The sequence below is a fragment of the Hordeum vulgare genome, chromosome 7H (assembly GCF_904849725.1).
Source record: "Hordeum vulgare subsp. vulgare chromosome 7H, MorexV3_pseudomolecules_assembly, whole genome shotgun sequence".
Taxonomy (NCBI): Eukaryota; Viridiplantae; Streptophyta; class Magnoliopsida; order Poales; family Poaceae; genus Hordeum; species Hordeum vulgare.
In genome coordinates, this window is record NC_058524.1 from 604013106 (window position 1) to 604029870 (window position 16765).

At 45.6% G+C, this 16765-nt stretch overlaps 1 protein-coding gene across 2 annotated transcripts; it reads right to left on the reverse strand.

Annotated features, from left to right (window-relative positions):
- Positions 1-3663: 3663 nt before the first annotated feature.
- Positions 3664-15913, reverse strand: LOC123410786 (DIMBOA UDP-glucosyltransferase BX8-like). 2 transcript variants are annotated; one of them, XM_045103726.1, is made up of 2 exons: positions 15081-15913; positions 3664-3868 (listed from the first exon to the last, which is right to left on the reverse strand). In XM_045103726.1, the coding sequence occupies exons 1-2, from the start codon at positions 15571-15573 to the stop codon at positions 3804-3806; spliced, it is 558 nt and encodes a 185-aa protein (XP_044959661.1). In that variant the 5' UTR covers positions 15574-15913; the 3' UTR covers positions 3664-3803. The 2 variants fall into 2 exon arrangements, with proteins under 2 accessions (XP_044959661.1, XP_044959660.1); XM_045103725.1 differs by lacking the exon at positions 3664-3868 and adding an exon at positions 13898-14463 and having other exon boundaries at positions 15081-15741.
- Between the last annotated feature and the right edge of the window lie 852 nt (positions 15914-16765).

Below are 16765 nucleotides of genomic sequence, written 5' to 3' on the forward strand. Positions count from 1 at the left end.
TAGGAAATAAAAACGACGGATTATATACAACAATCCAAGTTCATTTATCTTAACAGGGTTGAACATCTAATCTGATTTGTATTATTTACAAACATGGCCTAAGCGGCCTGCAAGATACAAGTGTAAAATCTACAGAGCAAGTACTACACGGGGCAACTACACTTGAGGAACGTCATGCACGTCTCCTGACTACTCCTTTTCCTGGGCTTACTCGCTTGAGAACGACTGTGATGCGTGGAATAGTGGCTGGAACAGGTTATGGCTGCTTCTTTTCTGGCATTTACTCGCTGTTCTTTTCTGCAGAATCGCCTGTTCTGGCTGGAATTGGCCCGGCTGGAACAGGTTCTGGCTGCCAAACCGGAGCCCCTTGTCGCTGCGGCAGCGCTCCATTGTCCCCCCCTCCATTGCTGCCTTGCTGCTCCGGGCCCTGCTGCTCCTGGGTCAACCAAACGAGAGATTAGTTCCTGGTGAATGGTGACAAGATAAACACAGAACCATGAATGGTGAGAAGAAAGGATCAGCCCAATACCTGGTGCACTGCGTCATGGTCACTGATAAATATATAAACTTACAGATAGCCCCAAATAAACACATAGATGTGCACAATATAGATAAGATATAAACGGGCCCGATATAAACACGGGCATCACATAAACTGGCACAACAGTACGTAGGGCACAATAGTACGGGCGATTACAATAAACTTACAGATAACATAGTGTTTAACATTACAGATCCGATAGAAAGATTAAACTAAGATAAACCCGGCATGGAGGGGTGACGGGCGCGCGTCTTCACTCCTCGTCGTCGGCCGGCGGGAGGTTGTAGGGGAGGGTGTGCATGGCGTGCTCGTTGGGCCAGATGCTGTCGAGGTCGGTGAAGATCTTATAGGTGGTGAAGCAGATGAACTCGCACCCGCCAAACCAGACACGGCCGAGGAGGTGATACGCGTCGTAGGGGTTGCGGAAGCGCATGATCATGCCCGTTCCTCCCATGCGAGACTCGTCGATGGTGAACATATGCGGAGTTCCCACAGGGAGGTGGCGATAGAGGGCGCGAAGGAAGAGCCTCGCGAACTCCCGTCCACCCCGCCAGCGCGACATGGCCCAGACCCGGAGCTGGTTCTCCACGATGACCCCAGCGGGGTACATCCTTTCCGGCCTGGTGCCGGGCGCTCTGAACGTCGGGCCGTGGAACTCCATGCCGGGGCTTGCGGTTGCTTGGATGTGAGGAGGGCAAGGAGGAAGATGAAGATGTGCACGGGGCAGAGGAGGGTTAAATAGCAGGGGCTGCGTCGGTTGCGGTTCGTCGATTCAGTTGCAGCAATTAATGGATGCCGCCCATTTGCGTTTGCCTATTGGGTCAAAGGTTGCGTCGCCGATTCACACACTGCGTCGAGCACGCCCGCCGTTCAAACTTTCGTCGGTGCACCGAGTCGAGCACGCCCCCCTCATATTCAAAGCCCATTCAGACTGCGCTGCTAATGGCTCTGATGCGACGCGTGCATGCATGCAGAAAAACCGACGCGTGTCATGCAACAAAGAAGCACACAAAGTCAGAGGCGCGTACGCCACATCCATGCACCGATTCATTTCCAATCGTCGGATCTTCACCGAACTGACTAGATCCAACGGACAGGCCCTCACTGGGCCCTCGATCCAAACCACCGCTCGCCAGCCAGTCAGCACACGCGGATCACGGGCGGATCACAAACATGGCGGGGTCAGATCCAACCGCTGACTCAGCAATGATCGACGGCTATAAACATGGCGGGGTTTCGGATGGGGTTTCCGGGGTTATGGGGTTTAGGGTTGCAGTGAGCTAGGGTTGAGCACAAAAAATTCAAAAAAAATCAAAAAAATATGAAACTTTCTCCCACTGTCTACTGATGCAACTACGTTGCTATAAAAAAATTGAGTCATGTTATATCCATGTTTAAATGAAAAAGATTCACACAATTCATGTTATTAATGAAATGATCTAGGGTAGAGCATAAGTAATTCAAAAAAAATTCAAAAAATACAAAACCAGCGCACATTGTGTACTTATTCAACTGAGTTGCTATAAAAAATGGAAACTTGTTATATGCAAAGTTTAAAACCAAAATTCACACGTTCACGATATCGACGAAATGAGCTAGGGTTGAACATAATTAATTCAAAAAACATCAAAAAAATATGAAACCAGTACACATTGTCATTTTACATCACATACTTAGCAAACAAAAATATAAACTTTGATTTTGAGTCGGTCAACGTTTTTTGTGAAAAAGTTGACTGTTTTTCAAATGAGCACAAATAATTTAAAAAAAAAATCAAAAAAATGAAAACTTGTGCCGATAGTCCTATTATGTTGCATAGCAATCAAACAAAATATATAAACATGGTATATATACAATTGCAGGAAAATGGATTCAAGAAGATGGGATTTTGTTACAATGTACAATGTACTATGGAGGGGTTTAGGATTGGGTTTTCGGTGTTTAGGGTTGTAGTGGGTTAGGGTTGAGCATAAAAAAATCAAAAAAAAATCAAAAAAATATGAAACTTTCTCCCACTGTCTACTGATGCAACTACGTTGCTATAAAAAAATTGATTCATGTTATATCCATGTTTAAATGAAAAAGATTCACACAATTCATGTTATTGATGGAATGATCTAGGGTAGAGCATAACTAATTCAAAAAAAAATCAAAAAATACAAAACCAGCGCACATTGTGTACTTATTCAAGTGAGTTGCTATAAAAAAATGGAAACTTGTTATATGCAAAGTTTAAAACCAAAATTCACACGTTCACGATATCGACGAAATTAGCTAGGGTTGAACATAATTAATTCAAAAAAAATCAAAAAAATATAAAACCAGCACACATTGTCATTTTACATCACATACTTAGCAAACAAAAATATAAACTTTGATTTTGAGTCGGTCAACATTTTTGTGAAAAAGTTGACTGTTTTTCAAATGAGCACAAATAATTCGAAAAAAAAAATCAAAACTTGTGCCCATAGTCCTATTATGTTGCATAGCAACCAAAAATATATATGAACATGGTTTATATACATTTGCAGGAAAATGTCTTTAAGAAGATGACGTTTACCCTACCTTATGAGGTCGTTTGTCACACATTTTTCATGACCATGGCTCTAACTTAACAAAAGAGCTCAGAATGATGACATAACAACCATATTTGAGTTGTTGTGGTATCATTGAAATATCATACCCGAGTCAAAAGTTCAACTTACTCCAAATTTGAATTTAAACCGAAATTTTTATTTTTCATCAAATTTGAAATTCAGTTTGAAAACAATAATAATCAAACAAGTTTTGATGGAAACATGTGGGTACATAGTGCCCAACAAATTTTATTACATGCCATAAATTTCAAATGATCAACAGTTCTATCTCTTCCGACCACGCCGTGTACCCTTCTTCGCCTTGGCATTTCTTGTTTTTGGTTGTACTGCACACACAAGTTCACTGATCATCTTGGTTTTCTTCACTGGACTCGATGCTATCGCCTCATGAAACTCGATATCAGCTTCGGTTTCGACAATTTCGATAGTGTGCACAACTTCAGTTTCAGTTTCGACAGTGTGCACAACTTCAGTTTCGACAGTGTGCACAGCTTCAGTTTCAGTTTCGACAGTGTGCATAGCTTCAGTTTCAGTTTCGACAGTGTGCACAACTTCAGTTTCGACAGTGTGCACAGCTTCAGTTTCGACAGTGTGCACAGCTTCAATTTCGTCATTTGCAGCACCAAACTGTTGCATCCACTGACTTGTTTGCCTTCTGCTGCCACTCACTCTTGCTCTTTTTGTTGGCCAACACTGTTTGACAACAATAGGCTGACTTGGAAGCTTCCTCCTGAAAACAACAAAGCATGCCACATATTTATAATTTAAACAAAATCAGAATATGAACAAACACAGATAAACAAGCACATACTTTCTCGGATTAGGAGGAGAGAAAATGCATAGTCTGGATCCCTCTGTGTGCCCAAGTATTTGGCACCTTTTGCATCTGTTTTTGTTACCCTTTTGAGCCCTTTTTGGCTTTGCATCTTTCTTGTCCTTCTTGCCCTTCTTACTACTCCCACCTTTTTCAAACCATGCTTTGAATCTACTCTGTTTAGGTCTGCCTGCCTTTCTTTTTGTTAGAGGAGGACACATGGAATATTCAAGCGGCACTTCTGGCCATTGTTCCTGATCTGTAAGAGGTGGAATTGGAGTTGCATATGCAGCTCTGAATTTTGCAACCGAATAATACTCATGCAGATATGGATGCATATTTATCTTTGGTTGGCCGGCTAAGAATAGAATGGCATCATCACATGGTTTACCAGTGGCCTGCCATTCGAGGCAACTGCAATCATGCAATTCAGTATTAACAACATGCCTCCTTCCAGTCTTGTTATCTCTAACTTCAGCACCCCACAGTGATGATTTTTCAACAGACAAATGTGTAAGACCTCTACTTCTGTTGACCACCTGTTGCACCACTGCTGGAAGTTTATCACCTTGCAGACAATCAGCAATCTTTTTTCTCAATTCCCAGAGCCGCATGAGCATGATCCTGATTTGATCAACCATGTCATGCACATGCAAATCTTTTAGCTGCTTCACCTTGTTGTTGAAACTTTCTGCCAAATTATTGTTGATATGGTCACACTTGATGACAGTGTTGAATCCTGACCTGTACCATAATAAAGAATAGTAGGTGTTCAACCATGTACCAAACTCCTCACATGTTGCCATTACCTTACTAATATGATATGAATGTGTCTGTTTAGTGTAAGATCTTGCTGCTGGCCACATTCTCCCAAATTCATCTCCTCTGAATTTTTTGATCAAATTCATCCACAAATGGCCGAAGCACTCCCTTTGCTCAGCATGTGGGAACACATTTTTAACTGCATTTTCTAGACCTTTGCATGCATCTGTGTGTATTGCCAAAGGTGACACTGGCCCTAAGCATCTTTTCAACTGCATCATGAACCATGTCCATGAAGCCTCTGTCTCTGACTGAAACAAGCCAATAGCAACTGGAAACATCCAGTTATGTCCATCTAGAGCATTACATGCTGCCAACTGACCATTCCACTTGCCTGTCAAAAATGATGAGTCTATTCTCAAATATGGACGACATCCTGCTTTGAAGCCATCGATGCAAGGCTTTAAAGCCATAAAAAATTTGGAGAAATAAACCTTGCCATCCTCTGATACCTGTTGGGGAACGCCGCATGGGAAACAAAAATTTTCCTACGCGCACGAAGACCTATCATGGTGATGTCCATCTACGAGAGGGGATGAGTGATCTACGTACCCTTGTAGATCGTACAGCAGAAGCGTTAGAGAACGCGGTTGATGTAGTGGAACGTCCGAACGTCCCTCGATCCGCCCCGCGAACAATCCCGCGATCAGTCCCACGATCTAGTACCGAACGGACGGCACCTCCGCGTTCAGCACACGTACAGCTCGACGATGATCTCGGCCTTCTTGATCCAGCAAGAGAGACGGAGAGGTAGAAGAGTTCTCCGGCAGCGTGACGGCGCTCCGGAGGTTGGTGATGATCTCGTCTCAGCAGGGCTCCGCCCGAGCTCCGCAGAAACGCGATCTAGAGGAAAAACTATGGAGGTATGTGGTCGGGCAGCCGTGAGAAAGTCGTCTCAAATCTGTCCTAAAAGCCCCATATATATAGGAGGAGGGAGGGGGACCTTGCCTTGGGGTTCAAGGGACTCCCAAGGGGTCGGCCGAGCCAAGGGGGGGAGGACTCCCCCCACCAAACCGAGTTGGACTTGGTTTGGTGGGAGGAGTCCCCCTCCCTTCCCACTTCTTCCCTCTTTTTTTTTTCTTTTCCTTTGATTTTCTTTCTCTTGGCGCATAGGCCCCTTTGGGGCTGTCCCACCACCCCACTAAGGGCTGGTGTGTCTCCCCAAAGCCTATGGGCTTCCCCGGGGTGGGTTGCCCCCCCCCCCGGTGAACTCCCGGAACCCATTCGTCATTCCCGGTACATTCCCGGTAACTCCGAAAACCTTCCGGTAATCAAATGAGGTCATCCTATATATCAATCTTCGTTTCTGGACCATTCCGGAAACCCTCGTGACGTCCGTGATCTCATCCGGGACTCCGAACAACATTCGGTAACCAACCATATAACTCAAATACGCATAAAACAACGTCGAACCTTAAGTGTGCAGACCCTGCGGGTTCGAGAACTATGTAGACATGACCCGAGAGACTCCTCAGTCAATATCCAATAGCGGGACCTGGATGCCCATATTGGATCCTACATATTCTACGAAGATCTTATCGTTTGAACCTCAGTGCCAAGGATTCGTATAATCCCGTATGTCATTCCCTTTGTCCTTCGGTATGTTACTTGCCCGAGATTCGATCGTCAGTATCCGCATACCTATTTCAATCTCGTTTACCGACAAGTCTCTTTACTCGTTCCATAATACAAGATCCCGCAACTTACACTAAGTTACATTGCTTGCAAGGCTTGTGTGTGATGTTGTATTACCGAGTGGGCCCCGAGATACCTCTCCGTCATACGGAGTGACAAATCCCAGTCTTGATCCATACTAACCCAACTAACACCTTCGGAGATACCTGTAGAGCATCTTTATAGTCACCCAGTTACGTTGCGACGTTTGATACACACAAAGCATTCCTCCGGTGTCAGTGAGTTATATGATCTCATGGTCATAGGAATAAATACTTGACACGCAGAAAACAGTAGCAACAAAATGACACGATCAACATGCTATGTCTATTAGTTTGGGTCTAGTCCATCACGTGATTCTCCCAATGAAGTGATCCAGTTATCAAGCAACAACACCTTGTTCATAACCAGAAGACACTGACTATCATCGATCAACTGGCTAGCCAACTAGAGGCATGCTAGGGACGGTGTTTTGTCTATGTATCCACACATGTAAATGAGTCTTCATTCAATACAATTATAGCATGGATAATAAACTATTATCTTGATACAAGAATTATAATAATAACTATACTTTTATTATTGCCTCTAGGGCATAATTCCAACAGTCTCCCACTTGCACTAGAGTCAATAATCTAGCCCTCACATCACCATGTGAATTACATTGTAATAAATCTAACACCCATACAGTTCTGGTGTCGATCATGTTTTGGCCGTGGAAGAGGTTTAGTCAGCGGGTCTGCTACATTCAGATCCGTGTGCACTTTGCATATATTTACGTCCTCCTCCTCGACGTAGTCGCGGATGAGGTTGAAGCGTCGTTTGATGTGTCTGGTCTTCTTGTGAAACCTTGGTTCCTTTGCTAAAGCAATGGCACCAGTGTTGTCACAGAACAAGGTTATTGGATCGAGTGCACTTGGCACCACTTCAAGATCCGTCATGAACTGCTTCATCCAGACACCCTCCTTAGCCGCCTCCGAGGCAGCCATGTACTCTGCTTCACATGTAGAATCTGCTACGACGCTTTGCTTGGAACTGCACCAGCTTACTGCACCCCCATTAAGAATAAATACGTATCCGGTTTGCGACTTAGAGTCGTCCGGATCTGTGTCAAAGCTTGCATCGACGTAACCTTTTACGGCGAGCTCTTCGTCACCTCCATACACGAGAAACATCTCCTTAGTCCTTTTCAGGTACTTTAGGATATTCTTGACCGCCGTCTAGTGATCCACTCCTGGATTACTCTGGAACCTACCTGCCATACTTATGGCCAGGCTAACATCCGGTCTAGTGCACAACATTGCATACATGATAGAGCCTATGGCTGAAGCATAGGGGACAGAGCGCATATGCTCTCTATCTTCATCAGTTGCTGGGCACTGAGTCTTACTCAATCTCGTACCTTGTAACACTAGCAAGAACCCTTTCTTGGACTGTTCCATTTTGAACCTCTTCAAAACCTTATCAAGGTATGTGCTTTGTGAAAGCCCTATCAGGCGTTTTGATCTATCCCTATAGATCTTAATGCCTAGTATGTAAGCAGCTTCTCCTAGGTCCTTCATAGAGAAACTTTTATTCAAGTAACCTTTTATGCTCTCCAAAAGCTCTACATTGTTTCCAATCAGTAATATGTCATCCACATATAATATTAGAAATGCCACAGAGCTCCCACTCACTTTCTTGTAAATACAAGATTCTCCAACCACTTGTATAAACCCAAATGCTTTGATCACCTCATCAAAGTGTTTATTCCAACTCCGAGATGCTTGCACCAGTCCATAAATGGATCGCTGGAGCTTGCACACTTTGTCAGCATTTTTAGGATCGACAAAACCTTCGGGTTGCATCATATACAACTCTTCCTTAAGGAAACCGTTAAGGAACGCCGTTTTGACATCCATCTGCCAGATTTCATAATCGAAAAATGCAGCTATTGCTAACATGATTCTGACGGACTTAAGCATCGCTACGGGTGAGAAAGTCTCATCGTAGTCAACTCCTGGAACTTGTGAAAAACCCTTTGCCACAAGTCGAGCTTTATAAACGGTCACATTACCGTCAGCGTCCGTCTTCTTCTTAAAGATCCATTTGTTCTGAATAGCCTTGCGGCCCTCAGGCAGTATCTCCAAAGTCCACACTTTGTTCTCATACATGGATCCTATCTCGGATTTCATGGCTTCTAGCCATTTGTTGGAATCTGGGCCCACCATTGCTTCTTCATATTTTGCAGGTTCATTGTTGTCTAACAACATGATTGATAAGACGGGATTACCGTACCACTCTGGAGCAGCGCGTGATCTCGTCGACCTGCGTGGTTCAACAGATACTTGAACTGGAGTTTCATGATCATCATCATTAACTTCCTCCTCAACCGGCGTCGCAACGACAGAGGTTTCCCCTTGCCCTGCGCCACCATCCAGAGGGATGAGAGGTTCGACAACCTCGTCAAGTTCTTTCTGCCTCCCACTCAATTCTCTCGAGAGAAACTCCTTCTCGAGAAAAGTTCCGTTCTTAGCAACAAACACTTTGCCCTCGGATTTGAGATAGAAGGTGTACCCAACTGTCTCTTTTGGGTAACCTATGAAGACGCACTTTTCCACTTTGGGTTCCAGCTTTTCAGGCTGAAGCTTTTTGACATAAGCATCACATCCCCAAACTTTAAGAAACGACAACTTTGGCCTTTTGCCATACCACAGTTCGTATGGTGTCGTCTCAACGGATTTCGATGGTGCCCTATTTAAAATGAATGCAGCTGTTTCTAATGCATAACCCCAAAATGATAACGGCAAATCAGTAAGAGACATCATAGATCGCACCATCTCTAACAAAGTACGATTACGACGTTCGGACACACCATTACGCTGTGGTGTTCCAGGCGGTGTTAACTGCGAAACAATTCCACATTGTCTTAAGTGAGTACCAAACTCGAAACTCAGATATTCACCCCCACGATCAGACCGTAGGAACTTGATCTTCTTGTTACGATGATTTTCCACTTCACTCTGAAATTGCTTGAACTTTTCAAAATGTGTCAGACTTGTGCTCCATCAAGTAGACATAACCATATCTACTTAAATCGTCAGTGAAGGTGAGAAAATAACGATATCCGCCGCGTGCCTCCACGCTCATTGGACCACACACATCGGTATGTATGATTTCCAACAAGTCACTTGCACGCTCCATTGTTCCGGAGAACGGAGTCTTAGTCATCTTGCCCATGAGGCATGGTTCGCACGTGTCAAGTGAATCAAAGTCAAGTGACTCCAAAAGTCCATCAGCATGGAGTTTCTTCATGCGCTTTACACCAATATGACCCAAGCGGCAGTGCCACAAAAATATGGTGCTATCATTGTTTACTCTAACTCTTTTGGTCTCAATGTTATGTATATGCGTATCGTTATCAAGATTCAATATGAACAATCCTCTCACATTCGGTGCATGACCATAAAAGATGTTATTCATAGAAATAGAACAACCATTATTCTCAGACTTAAAAGAGTAACCGTCTCGCAATAAACAAGATCCAGATATAATGTTCATGCTCAACGCAGGCACTAAATAACAATGATTTAAGTTCATCACTAATCCCGATGGTAGTTGAAGTGACACTGTGCCGACGGCGATTGCATCAACCTTGGAACCGTTTCCTACGCGCATCGTCACTTCGTCTTTCGCCAGCCTTCGTCTATTCCGCAGTTCCTGCTTCGAGTTGCAAATGTGAGCAACAAAACCGGTATCAAATACCCACGCACTACTACGAGAGCCGGTTAAGTACACATCAATAACATGTATATCAAATATACCTGATTTTTCTTTGCCCGCCTTCTTATCTGCCAGATACTTGGGGCAATTGCGCTTCCAGTGACCCATACCCTTGCAATAGAAGCACTCTGTTTCAGGCTTAGGTCCAGCCTTGGGTTTCTTCGGCGGATTGGCAACAGGCTTGCCGCTCTTCTTCGAATTGCCCTTCTTGCCTTTGCCGTTTCTCTTGAAACTAGTGGTTTTGCTCACCATCAACACTTGATGCTCTTTACGGAGTTCAGACTCTGCGACTTTCAGCATCGCAAATAACTCGCCGGGAGACTTGTTCATCCCTTGCATATTGTAGTTCAACACAAAGCCTTTATAGCTTGGCGGCAGTGATTGAAGGATTCTGTCAGTGATAGCTTCTTGCGGGAGTTCAATCCCCAGTTCAGCCAGACGGTTTGAGTACCCAGACATTTTGAGCACATGTTCACTGACAGACGAGTTTTCCTTCATCTTGCAAGCATAGAATTTATCGGAGGTCTCATACCTCTCGATCCGGGCGTTCTTCTGAAAGATAAACTTCAACTCCTGGAACATCTCAAATGCTCCATGACGCTCAAAGCGACGTTGAAGTCCCGGTTCTAAGCCATACAAGACTGCACATTGAACTATTGAGTAGTCCTCCTTACGCGCTAACCAAGCGTTCTTAACATCCTGATCAGCCGTAGCGGGTGGTTCATCTCCTAGCGCAGCATTAAGGACATAATCCTTCTTTCCAGCTTGTAAGATTAGCTTAAGATTACGAGCCCAGTCTACAAAGTTGCTTCCATCATCTTTCAACTTAGCTTTCTCTAGGAACGTATTAAAATTCAGGATGACACTTGCGTGAGCCATGATCTACAACACAAATATATTCAAAGTGGACTTAGACTATGTTCAAGATAATTAGAGTTCAACTTAATCAAATTATATGCTAAACTCCCACTCAAAAAATACATCTCTCTAGTCATTTGAGTGGTTCATGATCCACTTACACTATCCCAAGTCCGATCATCACGTGAGTTGAGTATAGTTTCAGTGGTAAGCATCCCTATGCTAATCATATCAACTATATGATTCATGATCGACCTTTCGGTCTCATGTGTTCCGAGGCCATGTCTGCACATGCTAGGCTCGTCAAGATTAACCCGAGTGTTCCGCGTGCGCAACTGTTTTGCACCCGTTGTATGTGAACGTTGAGTCTATCACACCCGATCATCACGTGGTGTCTCGAAACGACGAACTGTAGCAACGGTGCACAGTCGGGGAGAACACAATTTCGTCTTGAAATTTTAGTGAGAGATCACCTCATAATGCTACCGTCGTTCTAAGCAAAATAAGGTGCATAAAAGGATTAACATCACATGCAATTCATAAGTGACATGATATGGCCATCATCTCGTGCTTCTTGATCTCCATCACCAAAGCACCGGCACGATCTTCTTGTCACCGGCGCCACACCATGATCATCCATCAATGTGTTGCCATCGTGGTTGTCGTGCTACTTATGCTATTACTACTAAAGCTACATCCTAGCAAAATAGTAAACGCATCTGCAAGCACATATGTTAGTATAAAGACAACCCTATGGCTCCTGCCGGTTGCCGTACCATCGACGTGCAAGTCGATATTTCTATTACAACATGATCATCTCATACATCCAATATATCACATCACATCGTTGGCCATATCACATCACAATCATACCCTACAAAAACAAGTTAGACGTCCTCTAATTTTTTTGTTGCATGTTTTACGTGGTGACCAAGGGTATCTAGTAGGATCGCATCTTACTTACGCAAACACCACAACGGAGATATATGAGTTGCTATTTAACCTCATCCAAGGACCTCCTCGGTCAAATGCAATTATTAGTATCTATCTCGACAACACTGTCAGGTGACCTTTTCTCCACCTCTGCTTTGAAATTGAAAAGCAGCCTAAATGTGTTTGCCCAATCACCATACAAATTCTTCATTGCCCTTTGTTTAGCCTTCCACACTGTGGTATAATGCAGTTTAATGGGGTACAACTTTTCCAAGTCTACTTCAAGTCTTTTTGCAGTAGTGTTGGGTGTTTTGGCCAAAATTTGAGTTATCTTTTCTGCAAGCCAAACCTGTGATGTCATGCTTGATTTTTTCTGTGAACTTGTGAGACAAGTATGTTTATTAGGGATTTGGTTAACCCTGACAGTACTTCCATCAGGCTGCAGTCTAGCAGATATGTACCACTTGCAAGCCCTCCTACCACTACCATCGAAACCTCTGCACTTAGCATAAAACTTCTTTCTATCATTCCAAACTGTCTTGGCATCAAACTGATGTCTGACTGCATAAGTCTTGAAAGACAACCTGAACTCATCCATGTTTGGACACAACTTCCCCACTCGAATGACAGGGTTTTCTTTGTCATACACATGCACTAGCTCTTCATCATGTGCATCATCTACATCATCTGCAGCATCTTTCATCAACTGTTCATCTACATCACTCAATTCTCTGTCATCATTATCACTTGTATTAGCTTCATCCCTCTCCTCCTCATCTCTGTCATCGACTGGAATGCCAAATAGTTTGGCCATCTCAGTATCAGCAATTGGTGCAATGACCAAATCAGTAGGCTCCTCCAACTCAACTGCATTACAATCAACAACATTAACATTTCCCTCTTCTGCATGTGCATTAGCTCCATCGGCTATTACTGTTAGATCCGTAATAATGAGAACGATATGCCTCTGCGAAGCCCAATCATCATCTGCCTTCTGCATAGCCAAGTGTGACGGCACATAACCTACCTTCGAGTCAATATTCAGATCAACGAGCTCAGCAAAAAATTCAGCCCTGAGGCTTGCCCAGCCCTCTTGCCTATCGATTTAAACAACAATATCTTCACCATCTTCAATTCTGACATACTCTCCTTGGAAATCATCATACCGCAATAGTGAAACCTCTTGCTCTGGACCCCAAAGCACAGTTTCCCCAATTTTCTCCACCAATTTCCTCACTGCCTTCTCTTCCATCGACTGTATCTCAATGGGATCAATTTCTGCACAATCAACCTCTCATTTCACAATTGTGTCTCTCTGGATGTTCTCAATGCTACCATCAACTAATTTTGCCGTCGATGTAAAAAAATTGATTGCAAATTCAAATGTTTCAGCAGCATTCCCTCTGTTATAGGCGGGCGGACAGCGTCAGACAGAGCAAAGATTGCCTTCAATCGCACTCACAAAATGGGCGGAAGGGAGGCGAATTACCTGTTCGAAGCTGAATCTGGCGGCTCCTTCTCGACCTGACCAAGGGCTCCTCTCACCGCGCCGCCCCCTCTCACCTTCTATCGATTTCACCAAGCAAAACAGAGAGCTCAGATCTACAAGGCGGAGGGGATTGGGACTAGAGTATCGACTTCACTCACCACCATGGCCGCCGCCGCCGCCGAAAGGGGGCTACGCCGAGAAAGAGGGCTCCACTGCCGTAGCCGCCGCCGGAACTGAAGATGTCGGGCAGTTTCGGACAGCTCTAGTCGGGCAGTTTCACGAGATGCGGTGCTAATTAATTTGGGCCCAAATTAGGTAAGACATGACTTAACGCAAATTGGACTAGTTGACTATGGTTTTATCGCATGTGTGGCCGTGAGCTATTTTCTCCCTGCAAACCATCGCACGAGAGCTATTTCATCGAAAGATGTCGCACTGCTTCCAATTCACAAAAAAGACGTCGCACAGGAGCTATTGGCCTGTTCTTCGGGGAGCGTGCTGGACTCGCAACCGTGCACCAGCCCCGGCCGGACCACCCACACAAACGGGCGATGGCGGTCGGCCAGGCCCCAGGCGATCTCCAAGAACTCGTGTGTGTCGATGCCCACTAGGCTCCCAAAGCTCACGTAGATCACAGAGCTTGGCCGTTGTGTGTCCAAGTCCAACCAATCCAAACAACTGCGATCTTCTTTCAATAGGCTGCTCTCTACTGACGAAGACGATGTCATCGTGTGCAGAGGGCCGACGGCGAACACCGGGAGGGTGATCTCGCTGCGGATTCTCTCGATCTCCATGCCCTCGATGTCTTCAAACGTGTTGATTATTAGGCCGGACGATTGCCGCACGCCGGCGACGATGTGGGCGAGAAGATCGGCGTACGCGAGGTGTCCAGCCATGTCCTTGACGGAATCCAAGTCTCGTACAACGAAAACGAAGGGGGGAAGCTCCTCGACTGTAGTGTTCAAATTTGACTCTCGACAGATGAGAGACATGAGCACAATCATTGAGTATATACCACAGACCAATATTTTGAGTAGGCAATATGAACTGCTGATCTAGCTAACGGACTAGTCACACACCCACGGACATGGATACACACACACGCTATGCAATTGATCCTATTTTCGTACGTGCACTAGATCCATCGATCTACGTCTGTTTCTTCAAAGCTGAATCCGACAAACCGCACATGCATGACTGTTGGTTGGCGATTGGGCGGGCCTCCAAAACCTTATCTCCGACCATCTCCACTGCATATATCCTGAGTTTTCTACTCCTATGCCCTGTGGTATTTTTCCATGGCGCGACACGTATATATATCAGGTTCCACTTTAAAATGCAAGTACTATCTTTTAGTAGACGGATAAAATGCAAGTACTTGTACTACTACTGTTATGGTAATGATAGTTCAAATCTAGCAACACTGGTTAATTGTGTCTTTGTTTTCGGGTATGGACATCCGTGGTGCAAATACACTGGATGCGGATATCAATCGGTTATAATTTTCTCTCGTTCGACAAACTGTAAAAGAAAAAAAGATAGACCTCCAAACTCCAAACAAAGAACACAACAATGGCAGTTTGGTCTTACCTTGGACGGGCAAATAGCTCTTCCGGCACAGACTTGGGTACGCCATGTACACCAGGAACCTGGCGGCGCTGCTGGTCATGAGGGCCAGAGCGGCCAAGCCCAGCTCCCTGGCCACGGAGAGCGGCGCGTACCAGTCCACGTCCGCCACCACGAAGGCGAGGCGGCCGTCCTCCCCCTCCTCCTCCCTGAGGGCGCCGGTGAGGTAGTCGCGGAACGGCGCCGCACAGTTCTTGTTCAGCTCGAAGACGAAGGACGCAATGTCCTCGGACGCGGCGAGCTCCGGCGGTATGTTGTCCGGGATGGTGACCAGGCGGTAGTCCGCCGGGAGCTTCCGGCGGTCCGGCGCGCGGGTCTCCGGGTGAAGGATGGTGACGGCGAGGCCGCGGGAGTGTAGCGCGGCGGCCAGGCGCAGCATGGGATTGATGTGGCCTTGGTATGGCAGCGGTAGGAGGACCACGCGGCGGCGGCCGCGGTTGGTGCTGCTTGGCGCCATGGTGATTGTGTTAGGCCGTGAGTGCGTTGTGTGGTGGATGCAGAGGAGGAAACCTAGTTTGTGTTGGATTTTTCCGAGAGAGATGATCTAGTTTGTGTTGGAGTTTTGATAATAAGCCTTTGGTGTAAGGAAAAAAGCTTACCTTCAACTGATTGACCGCGCTCCTTCGTCTGCCGGTTCGGCAACCATCGGATCGGTCATTGATCGGACGGACCAAACCAATCCTGCTTCTGCGTCAGCCGCGACCGTTTTTCTAAAACAGAGCAATTGTTTCAGGATCGTCTCCTGCAGCTGAGAGCCCGTTTCGCGTTGCTCTCTCTTGCTGCTCGGTATAGGAGGGCACGGGGCTAGTGGCACAATAGTATTAAATAGCAGGAAAAAGAATAACTCAAAAATCTATTTTTTAGTAAAGTTATTCATAAAATAAAATAAATAAAGTAAAAAACGAAACAAAAATACTAGTTTTTTTTAAATGCCACCTACTCGGCCACCACAACCTGAATACGACTAGAAACCCAACAAGAGAGTTGGGCCAGGATTCAGACCCGCAGAAGGCCCAGTAGGACCACCGGCAGTGACAAATTAGGCCCGGAAGCCTGCGGTTGAGAGGAGCCCGAGAGGGTGTGCGCACCAGCGCTTCCCGGACTCTCTCGACTAGCGAGGTGTGACTAAACATCCAACCGCACCGCGGCTGTGGCAGGCACACGCCTTCCCGGACTCTCTCGGCTAGCGAGGTACGATGTTGTAGGGCTACTATCGAGTACCGAGGGTGACACCTCGTTACATACTCCGATGTTAGCCTTGTAGTGTAGTTTACCGGCGGCGGTTCTCGAAGGGGGATTCCTCCTTCACTACCTCCGGTAACGACTCTGTCGTACAACCCCTCAAGCGTGGTCCACCGAGGCTGATTCCGCCCTGACCACCTTGACGGTTGCATCGTTCGGAATCCATCGAGGGTGATATATCGGATCCCTCTAATGTTATAGCCACACGGTTACTTGACCTTGGTACTGGGAACATTGATGGATGATGTGTTGCGGGTGGATTCCCGCGCGGATGTGTCGATGAGTTAATTAAAATGCTAAGGATTTGGGTATTTGATTTGGGTTGGTCGGAGACCTTTTCGCACTAACCGGCTACGCGGGAGAAGTTATGGATACTCGACGTCGTGGTATCAGCTGAAGCTCTTCAG